Genomic DNA, 12,512 nt, shown 5'->3' with positions numbered 1-12,512 from the left:
TGGGACCATTGGTTATAACATTGCTTTAGACACCCTAAACCAGTGGTCACCAACCCGTCGATCGCGATCGACTGGTAGATCTTTGAAACATTCCCTGTAGATCCCCAAAATAGTAGAAAAATAATTACACAAATACATTATGGCTGATTAATGTTCAGTTTTGCAAGCACCTTATTTTCTCTCAATCTTATCCGATCCAGTCGTTGTATTTTTTCAGCGCAACAGGCGGCATTAAATTGACGAATAAGATCAAAGAAGGATACTGGCACATTAACTGTCGCAAAATGACAATATACGGCACTAGCAGATGATAGCTAGTAGACGGCAATGTTGTCAGCTGGCATGGCGGAGGCTCCCAGAAAGAAGTCGAAAACGTATAATTTCCATGAGGAATGGGAAGAGGAATTTATTTTCACCATGGTGAAAGACAAGTGTGTTTGTATGCTGTGCCACCAAACTCTGGCGCTGTCTAAAAGAGGAAATCTGGAGCGGCACCACAACACTAACCACGACCAATTCAAAGAGCCAAGAGCGCAATCTGTGCCGTAATGACCATGATTTTCCTGACTTCGTGAATTACCACTGTGTCATTCACCAGCAGGCCTTGGTGGGGACGGTCTTGAACCTTTCTCAAGTTATGACTCTGGTGGTCAAACTGATCAACTCGATTAGAGCAAAAGCGCTTCAACACCGCTTATTCAAGGCGTTATTGGATGAGCTCGATGCCGCGTACGGAGACCTGCTCCTCCACGCTGATGTCCGGTGGTTGAGTCGCGGCAAAGTGCTGCAGCGATTTGTTGATTTGCTGCCCGAGATAAAGACTTTTCTGGAGACAAGGAACGAGGAGCATGAGGAGCTGTCAGATGATCAGTGGCTGCTGGATCTGGGGTTTCTGACAGACCTGACGGCAAAACTGAACGCACTGAACAACGAGCTCCAGGGAAAAGACCGACACCTGCCCCACATGATAAGCGCAGTGAATGCGTTCAAGGCCAAGCTCGGTGTTTGGAACACACAGCTGAAAAACGGGAGGCTGACACACTTTCCCAACCTGGAGAAAATGTCACAGGCCATCGGTGACAAGGACGCTTTTCACCCTGAGCAGTACTGTGTTCACCTGGACAAAGTGGCAGCAGAGTTCAGTCGGCGTTTTAGTGAATTATGGAAGATGTTGCTGCATTCGTCTTAAACCCATTCCTGACCATTGATGTGGAACAGGTAGCAGCCAAATTTCAGCAGGTATTTGCTCTGCCTAGTAGGGTTGACATGGAGATGGTTGATTTGCAAAATGACATTGAGCTGAAAGTAAGATCACGGGACAGTACCTTTTGGGGAATTGTCAGCAGGGAGAAGTTTCCACTCATCACCTCATGTGCACTAAGAGTGAGTGCCCACTTTGGATCCACTTACCTCTGTAAAATGGCATTTTCACAGATGAAAATAATTCAATCAAAGTACAGGAGCCGCCTCACTGACAAACACCTCACAGACTGTCTCAGACTAGCTGTCAGTAGCTATGAGCCAAACTACAAAGCACTCACAGACAGTATTCAGTCACAGCCATCTCACTAACCTGGGTGAGTAACATGCCAGTTTTGACATCTGATGGCAATGTGAAAAGTGATGATGCATAAGATGGTACATAGCTGCACTGAGCTTATTTACACTGACTGAGAATTTTGTTAAAACACATTTACAGTTATATTTTAATAATAATACATTTTATTGATATTCTAAAATGCAGATGTTATGTAACTTGCATGAAGCTTGAGTGGATAAGCATAACACCGCATGTGATCTGCTCACTGCTAGTGTGTTTTGTGTGTGTGTGCCTTCTATGAACAAAGTACTAACCTCATACAAAAGGAAATAGGCCACACCTTTATTTTTTGTGTTGGACATGAAGCTGTACTTGGCCTAATTGCATTGAGAATTTTGTTAGCATTACAGTTCTATTTTCTAAAATGCTGATATTAATGTGTCTTGAAGCTTCAGTGGATAAGCGTAACACTTGATATGATCTGCTTGTCTACCATAAAAAAATACTGTCATATGTGGAAAATTCCACAAATTCCACATTCCTTTTCTTTTTGTGTTGAAATGAAATTGAATAATTTAGAATTGAAGTTGATGTGTAGCTATGGCCAGTTTGATAAGCTAGTTACAGTGTTTTTGTTGCATAAATTTGAACGTTGGACCAAAGCATTTCACATAATTCAAATACAGTTAGCCTGAATAAAAGGCGTCAAGTTGGAAGTACAATCTGGGCTGTCTTTTTCTTTCAACGCTTAAATAGGTAGATCTTGCCTCTCACCAAGGTGAAGGTCAGGGATCTTGGGCTTAAAAAGGTTGGAGACATAGACTGTATATACAGTCTATGGTTGGAGACCACTGCCCTAAACTGATACTTGATCATTGTGGCAAATTGTATTCCAAAGTATAGTTTGATTTGAAACCTATTTTTATCAATGTTTATATATATGTTAAAAACTATCAGAGTACATTATAGATAATCTTTTAGGACTCACATATAAAAAAACAAAATCAACATTCAACATATTCCCTTGAATCAACCTTCATGTTATTCCCACTTGTTTTAAGCATAGTGTGTACAGTATGTCTGGCTGTTGTACAATGTTTGTGACATTTTTAGCAACCAATGCAACACGCCTTTCTGTATCCTGTCATGTGATTTCCTGTGCTTTGTGAAATTCAGTCGCAGTCAGTCTATATGTGAATATATGTGACATTTCTCCACCTGCCACAAAGTGAGCCTTACCAAGATGCTAGAGGAACAACACGAGAGAAGGTCAAGATCATCAGCTCAGGGTCTCACTTTTGGAGGTTGCTGACATGGGATGCATAATATTTTGACGCAGTTTGCGGAAGTAACTTTTTCATAACTTTAAGTAGCAGCTGGAGATGACATTGTTTTATATGAAGCAAGAAGATTGGTGTTTGAGTATTAGTTATTAGAAAAAGGAAAAGAGGAAGTGCAGGTAGAAAAAATGGAGAACAAAACTGTCAACTTCATGAGACTCCTATCAGGTAACAAGAAAGAATACAAATGTGCTTGTGCATTATCCGTGTGTGTGAAACGACATTTGCTTGTTCCTCATTATGACTGTACTTCGAAGTAAATTATTTTAATATTTTTTTAAAGCATAAATGTCAAACATGTTCTAGTTTGCACATTGTTAACTGATTAGCACAACGGTGCAAGGATGTAACATTGGGTTTCCTCACTGCTTTTATCACTTTTGATTATCATTTGATCGACTTGTCAAGAATATAATATAAAGCTGATAAAAATAACCTCTAACTGTTACCCTATAACCGGTAACACAACCTGAGTTTAGTTACATTTCTGATATGAAAACATGCTCTTTAAGCCACATTCATGTGTTATTCTCCCCACAGAGGACAGCACTCACTCCACTGTGTCGTCGGACTCCTGTGAGTACTACCAGACGGAGATATTTGATCTGCTGCCCAGTATCCAGGCCAGTCGGCCCGAGCAGAGCAGAAAGCCCAGCGAGGCCTACCAGGATGGCCCCGTTCCTGGGGAGGAGAGCATCCATGGCCACCTGTCCAGTGGACCCAGAGATAAGGCACCCACACAGCCACTCAGGAACATGGTCATCTGTATACAGGGGAAGAGAAGTGTCAGGTGGGGAAACTGTTTTCACTCCTCAAATCTGCCTCTTCTCATTCTGGATCATATTATGACTTCCTCCGATATAAGAATTGACTTACTCTAGTGTTACTCTACTAATTTTTCTCCATTTTTTCCCAACCTATAATGACTCTAATAAGTGATGTAAACATGGACTGAAGATGTGCAATTATCCATCAAGTCACATTTAAAAAACTGGGAAAAAAATATAGCAGTTGCACTGAAAAGGATTATGTAATCCCTTTGGGTGTGGAGATCCCCACATCCATGGTTGAAACAACTGCCCGATTTACCATAAAAAGCCTATTAGAGCCTTTCTCAAATGTATGTTTTGAACAAAGTTTTTAAAAATGGCATCTCATCAGCCTTAAAATGATTGTTTGCCCCCTTTATTCAGCTAGCTCACTGTCAGCATTTAAAGTGAGGAGACACCATTAAAACATCTATAATGATATTTTGCTGGTAAAGGTCAGGGGTTTAAATTAGATAAAAAGGCATTCATTAAATACCTCCCTTTGTTGTTAATTAGGGACAGGAGGAAGATGCAAATCAGCGATATTGGTTTTTGGGTGTCCTGGAGGCGGAGCCAGAGCATCACCATGAAGAGGGTTTGGGAACAGATGGGAGGAGCTCTATCAGGCCTGTTGCCATGGCAGCACACTCTCCATGCCATTGAAGGTAAGAAAGGCAAATAATTATAAGGACCTTGTTCGGTCAGCTTTAAGTTACCATAACCTGGTGATTTGACCTAAATGCTGCTGCACTATAACACCCTGATTGATCTGTTGCAGGCAGGTATGGATTCGGCGTGAAGGCTTACTTTGTGTTACTCAGATACCTGGTGAACTTGAACCTACTTCACTGTGCTCTTATCTTCGGCTTCATTGTGGGCCCTACCATATTTTATGGCAGGAGCAAAAGCAGTGGTGAGTCTGCAATAATGACAAATTACAGTTTAGTAAATGACCACGACAGCACAGTGTTGTTCTCTGTGATTTTATAGAACCTCTGAAGTTTGGAGGCAATGACTCAGTTCTGGACTTTTTCTTGGGATCGGTAAGGATTTGTTGTGTGTGTGTGTGTGTGTGTGTGTGTGTGCTGTTTGTTTTATGTGTAATCTAATTTCCTCTCTCTAAAGGGCTACCTTGATCGTTCTCCGGTGTTCTATTGTTTCTATACCCCTGGTTCCCTGAATATGCAGTGCTTGAATACACCTCTGCTGTACCTCGCTGGGATCCTCACCATCCTCTTCCTCACTCTCATCCTGGTGGTCCGTAGGTCAGTTAGGACATAACTGCACAAGAACAGTGCGTGTGCAGAGTGAGTGAGTGAGTGAGTGAGTGAGTGAGTGAGTGAGTGAGTGAGTGAGTGAGTGAGTGAGTGAGTGAGTGAGTGAGTGAGTGAGTGAGTGAGCGAAAGAAAGAAGGAAATGCATATTTTATCATAATGCATTTTCTCATAATCACAGAAAGCTTTGCAATGCTTTGTAACTTCAACAAGCGAAGCTATGTCAGCTATTGCCGGAAAGTGGACGGGCCTTAATTTAGTCCAGAAGTGACGTTCGGCCTTCATACTATTTTTTTCTAGAAAAAAACAACCTTTTTGACCACTCATGGATGAAGAGTGCAAACTAAGGTTTTGAATCCTTTCTAGTCCCACAGTTCGCTCAATTTCTTCAATGACTGAACAAACTGTCTCCTTTTTTGTTTCTTTGATTTTGGGCTAAAACTTGATCTAGTATGAGCAATAACCACAAAATATAACCGCCAAATTCACACAGATAAATATCCTCCTGCTTTCTCTTCCCATTTTTGAGCTGTTAACCGTTTGATGTTGTGGCGAGCAGGCGCTGAGACAAACATTAAGAAAAACTATATAGGAGTAGTCGATCATGATGCTGACATAAAGGTCATTAGGAGTAAATAATAGTAATAATTATTGAAATAAAACGGTTCGCAACTTGCTAAAATGTCCTCGTAGTAAAGAAAGTTTCCGTAATAAATCTACAAACTTCTCTGATAGGACGACGGTTGGCTACAAGCACACCTGGATGCTCGGGAAGCAGTACAGTATGAACGTGAGCTACAAGATATTTTGTGGATGGGACTTCACGATCCAGGACCCTGCGGCTGCCACTCTCAAACACAGCTTCATAAGAAATGATCTCAAGGTGAGAAGACAGGCATAATAATAATAATAACAATAATAATAATAATAATAATAATAATAATAATACATTTTATTTATAATGCCCTTTTCATCAAAGATCTCACAGTGCTACAGGTTAAAAATAAAATGTAAAAAAAGAAAGGGAAGTCAAGGGGAGGGAAGGGAAGGGAAGTCAAGGGGAAGGAAGGGAAGGGAATAAAAACAAGAAGAGCGTTTTTGTTAAAGAATAAAAAACATCTGAGGGGGACCAAAAGCTTTGCTAAAAACAAAACGTCTTAAGACCTTTTTTAAAACAGTCAGTGGATTGTGGGGCCCTCAAGGTGTCAGAGAGGGCATTCCACAGACGTGGGGTAGCAGCACAGAATATCACAACCATGCATGATAGCGCTTTTCTGATTAACCTTGGTATCTGACCAAATACTGGCAAATTTAGTAGACAGTAAATCTGTCTACCCTATCATCGCCTTTGACTGTTTCCCATAAAATGTTGTGTCCAACTGGTCAGTCCATACTGTAGTTGTTAATCGGGTTGACTTGTTCTAAATCAAGTTGAGGCATGTTTTTACGTGTTTTATCATGATTTATCATTTAGAAGATCATGAGTAAAGTTACGTTTTACAGATATTCAGCACTGTAGCTCTATTCAAATTAAACATATTATTGGCAGAAACCAGAAGATGGTGGATAAAAATGGTTGGCCTTGTGTTATATCTTCTTGATTCTTCTTGGTGTGGTATATCTTCTTTAATCGTCGCACAGAGGGGAACTTTATATTCTGCATTTGACCCATCCTAGTGTTAGGAGCAATGGGCTTCCATATGTACAGCGCCCGGGGAACAGTGTAGGAAACAGTGCCTGGCTCAGGGACAACTCGGACGCACTTGGTCTTTCCAGGACTTCATTTGGTGACCCACGAGTTCCCAAGCCAAGTCCCTATGGACTTTGCCACCAGTGCCCTTAAGTTACTATTTCATTTTTTAGCTAATGACTTTTGACTTCTTTTAAATGAAAATACCTGCAAATGAAGAGGTGTACATGATGATGAATGAAGCTGGACTGTATAATTCTTGATCGTGGTCCCTCTGCTGTTCCAATGTTTTGATAGAGTTAAGACTGATCAAGTCTAGCTCACAGAAGAGTCTTCCTGTGTGTCTTTCGGTTGGTCCTCAGCTGTTTCTGGAGGAGCAGAGTTTCTCCCTGCGTGAGGCCCAGAGGACACTTGGACAGCGGGTGCGTCTCTACCTGCTCAGGTTCTTCCTCAACCTACTCGTGCTGTCTCTGCTGGGCGGAGCATTCTACCTCATCTACTTCGCCACCAACAAATCACAGGACCAAGGGATACCGGTGAGTAGCTGGTTTTGTCCCACCGTTCCCTGGATGAGGTGAATATATATTTATACACTTTCACTCTCCTGTGTTTCCTAGGGTGAACGCCAATGGTTGGTCATTCTGGTCCTCCAGTACCTCCCTCCCATAACCATCAGCTTCGTCAACCTGCTCCTCCCTCACATCTTCCGCAAGATCTCATCTTTTGAAGACTACTCCTTCACCATGCAGGTCAATGCCACGCTTGTGAGGTAAGATACACAGGGAGAAAAACTCACCTCAAGTCACATGGCTTGGACTCGATGGAGGTCCGAGTCACAAATTGTTTAACATCTCGAAAAATAAATCTTTTTGACTGACTTTCCAATCACTTGTGAATTCACTCAGACTTTCAATTAAAAATGAATGTTCCTTACCCAAAACCCAAACATTTAAAAGTATGTTATTTAGTGGACTCTCACAATCCAATTCATTTTCTGAATGGACTTACGTTGGCACTTTTTTAATTGGATTTAGTTGGTAATTGGGTTTAAACCTCTTTTTTCTTACGTGATGCCAGTTGGACAAGATCATAACAACAACAATCTAGTTTCAGTAAAAAAAACTAGATGGAAAACTTGCAGGTCGAAATGTGTAGGTGTTTAGCCTTTTTTAGGACTGGGACTTAAATCTTATCTTGCCCCTCTTGACTTGGGTTTTGAGAGCAAACACTTGAGATATACTTTTGATATGCAAAATAATGACTTGGTTTCACATCTGACACAAGCACACACACACACACACACACACACACACACACACACACACACACACACACACACACACACACACACACACACACACTTTCACCCTGTCTTTTCTTCAGGAGCATCTTTTTAAAACTGGCTTCACTGGGGATCTACTTATTTTTCATCTTCAAACATCTGAAAGTAAGGAATATTTAAGTTGTAACATCCTAAAGACTAATATGTGATCTTAGATATATGTTCTTAAGTGTGTTCTTTGTAAACCCCCTTTTCTTCTGCGTTTTTTACAGGATCAGTCTCAATGCTTGGAGAACTTGTTTGGTCGAGAGATGTACAAGCTGTGTATCTTCAACTTCCTCACTGCTTTCTGCAACGCTTTCTTCTTGAACTACCCCAGGAAGTGGGTTTGTCGGGGATCAACTGTCTCTTTCTTTCTTAGTCATTGCCATGTTTAAGCTATAGGCATACCTGCAAACTCAGAAGGGCTGAAAAAGGTGACAAACTAAACCGTTGTAGGGGGGTCTGGGGTCTGGGGGCACCCCCCCCCCAGACTTTGTACACGTTGCCTAGCAACGCCGCACATGCGCATTATATCCTGCTCCGCTCCGAGTTATAGTAGTAGGCTATTCATGGGAAACGCATGAACAGCACGTTAAGATCTCGGCCAAGTCGTAATTAAAAGCAGTTCTTCATTATTTAAGTTAAGCGGCGGTAACGCCAGCGTTAAACAAGGTGTTAAATACGGTGTTAAACAAGGTGTTAAACAAGGTGTTAAACACGGTGTTTAACACCGTTATCGGTCCACGGCCGTAATGAACGTGTCGCATTGGTCCATATGTAATGCGCACGTTCTGTTGTTCCCATTGGCATAGAGCTATTGAACATTAATTTTAACAAAGGATACGGATAACATAAAGCCCACGGCAGTTCTGTCATTGTATGTATAGCCTATATTTGTATTACGCTATCATCATTCAACATGTAGAATGAACGTGTAATCTATAGAGCCGATTTACACAGATAATTCACAACCATGAACCTAATCTGGATCTTAAACCTGCCAATTGCCAACAATTGTTACTACATATAAAATATGTTTTCGTTTTTAGATCGCGTGTTTCAAAGGCATCTGCGTCTTGTGTACATAACACAGCGCAATATGAATACTGTCATTTCCAACAGTGAAGCGTTATATGTGCTTACTGTAAACTAACTCTACACACGGTCGCCAGCGTTTGTAGATTTTGTTCGTAACTCCAAACTTTTCGTAGCTACTAAAAAGTTGATGAATGCGAAACCGAAATAATTGATCCGAACGGATCACGGATCAATGATGATCCGTTGCACCACTACTAGCTACTCACTAAACCACACAAGGATGTGTATTTGTTCATTACGTGTTCGTTTTCATCCCTCTCATATCTGACCACAATGACATAGCCGCCAGTAATATCAGATAACAGGACGGATGCTGTGGAGATCAGCCTTCACAAACGCATTCTGTTCGCATTGAACGAGGTGACGTAGAACGGGTCTAGCTAGGCTAACTTTAACACAATTCACTGAGGTTAGCTAGCAACCTAACAAGCTGATAAGCTTAAGCATGTTAATACACTTTATTTGGCTAAAATAATTTTACTTCAGCAACGTTAAAATGATACAGCATACAATGTTTTTGCCAGATTACCTGCTACTAGACTTACCTCAAAACTTGTATCTGTAACGTATCCCGAAAATTGTCCAGAAGAACCACTCGCTGACGACTGAGCACTCCACTCCAAGAGGGACCGATGGGTAAAAAAGCGCGCGCTGTGGTTTATCTTGCTTATGATTGGTCGGTGGTCGTGGAACGCGAGTCATTTGAACAAAGATTTTATTTATTGTGAAGATAGCAAACTTGTTTCTTGCTCATTATACAGTCGGTTATACAGTCTATGGTTGGTCGGTCAGCCCCCCCCCCCCCCTAAAAAAAGAAACTTCGGATCTACACGATTCACGTCAATGACATATTTTGAGTTGAAAATGGCGAATTTCGCCGAAAGGTGACTAGTTTGCAGGTATGTATAGGGAAAGGTTGAAGTTACACTTCCTATTTAAGATTCATGTTCTTTCTTTTCCAACTATCTTTAATATATGACAGGCTGCTGCAGGAGAAGTATCCCTCATCCTTACTGGCCCAGTTGTGGGGGAAACAGTGCTTCCTGGTCCCTTTCAATGTGTTGGATCTAGTGTACATTCAGACAGTGTCCTGGGTTGGAGTCTTCTACTGCCCTCTTCTGCCGCTGATAGGAGTTGTCACACTGACGGCCACTTTCTACATCCAAAAGGTTGTCTGGGACGCGAGAGTGATAGACCCTCTTACACAAAACTGTGTGTCTTTCTGTCTCTTAATGTTTAAATCCAGATCATAATCAAGTTCAGGCTTTAATGTCACAAAATGACTAAGAACAACACACTAAAAAGATATAACTAATCTCACAATAAACTAAATGCTTATACTTTTTCAATGAATACAACAAGAATCTTCTAAATATTCTCAGATAATACCATAAACTCAAACTACTCCCAAAAGTATCAACGTTGATAGATATTTAGGATCAACCATAATTCTGACATTCTGTTGGATGTTAATATTTGTTCGGCAACATGATGATTTTTGCAGAATTTGGTTAACAGATTCCTTACATAAAGGAATGATTTTGGATAAAATATGCTTATTTACTCAGCTCATTTGGTCAGAACGATTAGCTTAGCGTAACAAAACGACTGGAAACGGGGAAACAGTTAGCCTGGCTCTGTCCAAAGTTAAATACATCTACCGACCAGCACCTCTTCAGCTCACTAAATCAGGTGTTTTAAAAATGTGAAACAATGTAAAAATGTTCCTTTTGGTTGTATGTGTGGGAGGTTTGGTACAGCACGGTCGTCATTAGACAAAAGGCTGCAAATACATTCAATTACTGAATAAAGACAAGAAATTGTCTGTTACATAAGTCTGTTTGCAGACAATTGTTCGATGTAGATGGACTTGTGCACAAGATGCACCAATGACCATCAACTGTATTTGCCCTGTGTTCAGTTCTCAGTCCTGCGGTGCTGCGTGGCAGAGCAGAGGATGTTTCGAGGCTCCAGCTCCTCCGTTTTATTCCACTTTATGTTATTGCTCGGCCTCCTCATGGCTGTAGCCACACTGGGCTTCAACCTTTACCAGCCAAGAGAACCAGCCTGCAATCACCGGTACTTTTTAACTGTAATTTGACTTGCAGCCAACATACTAAACATACTACTGTAGCAGAGTATTTTATTGATCCCAAATTTGGAAATGTTTTCGTTGCAGCAGCATAAAAAACAAGGCATTGCACATTTTTGCTGCTTATATATGCTCTATTCCTTCCCTATTTTTCCCCTCCAGTTTCTCATGTGGTCCATTTGGAAATGGACAAAATGTGTTTAATGTGACAGGAGTGTGTGTGGACAGCCTCCCAAGCCCTGCACAGTCCACTCTCAGCTATCTGAACTCGTCAGCCTTCGCCCTGCCGCTCATACTTGCAGAGATGTAAGTCTGCAACAGGTTTATTCACATTCACTGGTTATGTAGTTGACCAAATTTGAAAGAAAACAAGTTTAATGTTCTTTAAGACTGTTTTAACCTTTAGGTGAGAGAACTGGATGTGTTTACAGCTGCGTATATTGTGTGATAATAATAATCACCAATGCATACTTGATTCTGTTTCTTCAGTATAATCTTAACCTCATATGTGTCACGGGGACGAGCCAATCAGAAGGCCATCGAGAGACTGAAAGATATGCTGGTGATGGTAAGTCACATGTCATCAACTCCTAACATATTTCATTGGTCATAGAAAGAAGATAAGAAAACATTTGGTTGGTCGTTGCATGTGAATCATTCACTGGTTTATTGGCTTGTTATGGTTAGTGTATCTGAGTGTTGTTGTGTCTATAGACCTTTGTGTGTTTCCCCCTCACAGAGCAGCTCTGATAAGCGCTTCCTGGTTAAACAGCATACCACGTTGCTCAGACGTCAGAGGAACCCCTGCAGAGTGCGTCCTGCAGCCATTGAAGAGAACCAACGACTGCCACCTGAAAGCTAATTAAAGTCCTGAGCTCTCAGGCTTGTTTGTCCACTTAATTCCATTTAAAAATAAATCCTTGTTTTGTGCGAACACCTGGTTGGGGGCATGGAAGTGGCTGAAAATAAAAAGTGAAATGGACACTCACTGTTCCAGTTACATCATATGAAGATAAGAGATGCGCTGAGCCTCTTTCTGTAAAGTTAATATTTTAACCTCATGCGGTCATGTTTAAAGGTATATTTTAAAAAATGGTTTTCCTTGTGTGACTGCAAAAACAGTGTTACATTGTTTTTCAACGTTCATTTTTATAGTAAATGACAAATGTATGCAAATGAATGTTATGTTATTATCATTTATAGTATTAAGTTGTTTTTTTCAAATCTGAATTCAATGACGTGTGAATGTTTTTCAATATCCCTATAAATAAACATTTTTAGTTTATGCCTTTTTGAGCTTCATTTGTATTCCATAACCCGAACATGCAGCCTATTATGTTATCTA

At 40.8% G+C, this 12,512-nt stretch overlaps 1 protein-coding gene across 4 annotated transcripts; it reads left to right on the top strand.

Moving 5' to 3' along the window:
• Positions 1-2,722: 2,722 nt before the first annotated feature.
• tmc8 (transmembrane channel-like 8) lies at positions 2,723-12,452 on the top strand. Of its 4 annotated transcripts, XM_063883026.1 has the most exons (17): positions 2,725-2,853; positions 2,894-3,048; positions 3,421-3,670; positions 4,206-4,354; positions 4,468-4,602; positions 4,680-4,732; positions 4,815-4,954; positions 5,699-5,846; positions 7,016-7,189; positions 7,271-7,422; positions 8,037-8,100; positions 8,208-8,317; positions 10,058-10,244; positions 10,997-11,154; positions 11,330-11,473; positions 11,657-11,735; positions 11,907-12,452. In XM_063883026.1, exons 2-17 carry the CDS (start codon positions 3,009-3,011, stop codon positions 12,027-12,029), a joined length of 2,106 nt encoding a protein of 701 aa, XP_063739096.1. In that variant the 5' UTR covers positions 2,725-2,853; positions 2,894-3,008; the 3' UTR covers positions 12,030-12,452. The 4 variants fall into 4 exon arrangements, with proteins under 4 accessions (XP_063739097.1, XP_063739094.1, XP_063739098.1 ...); XM_063883027.1 differs by having other exon boundaries at positions 2,723-3,048; positions 4,878-4,954; XM_063883024.1 differs by having other exon boundaries at positions 2,723-3,048.
• The last annotated feature ends 60 nt before the right edge of the window (positions 12,453-12,512 follow it).

The sequence above is a fragment of the Eleginops maclovinus genome, chromosome 5 (genome assembly GCF_036324505.1).
Source record: "Eleginops maclovinus isolate JMC-PN-2008 ecotype Puerto Natales chromosome 5, JC_Emac_rtc_rv5, whole genome shotgun sequence".
Classification (NCBI taxonomy): Eukaryota; Metazoa; Chordata; class Actinopteri; order Perciformes; family Eleginopidae; genus Eleginops; species Eleginops maclovinus.
The sequence above is the reverse complement of the archived record's forward strand: the minus strand, read 5'-3'. Positions and strand labels throughout refer to the sequence as shown.

Excerpts from the sequence above, each read along its gene's own strand:
- tmc8 (XM_063883024.1), top strand. The coding sequence starts at position 3,009 with ATGGAGAACAAAACTGTCAACTTCATGAGACTCCTATCAG. Across the intron at positions 7,423-8,036 it reads GTCAATGCCACGCTTGTGAG|GAGCATCTTTTTAAAACTGG; the intron begins GTAAGATACACA and ends TCTTTTCTTCAG. Across the intron at positions 11,474-11,656 it reads CCGCTCATACTTGCAGAGAT|TATAATCTTAACCTCATATG; the intron begins GTAAGTCTGCAA and ends CTGTTTCTTCAG.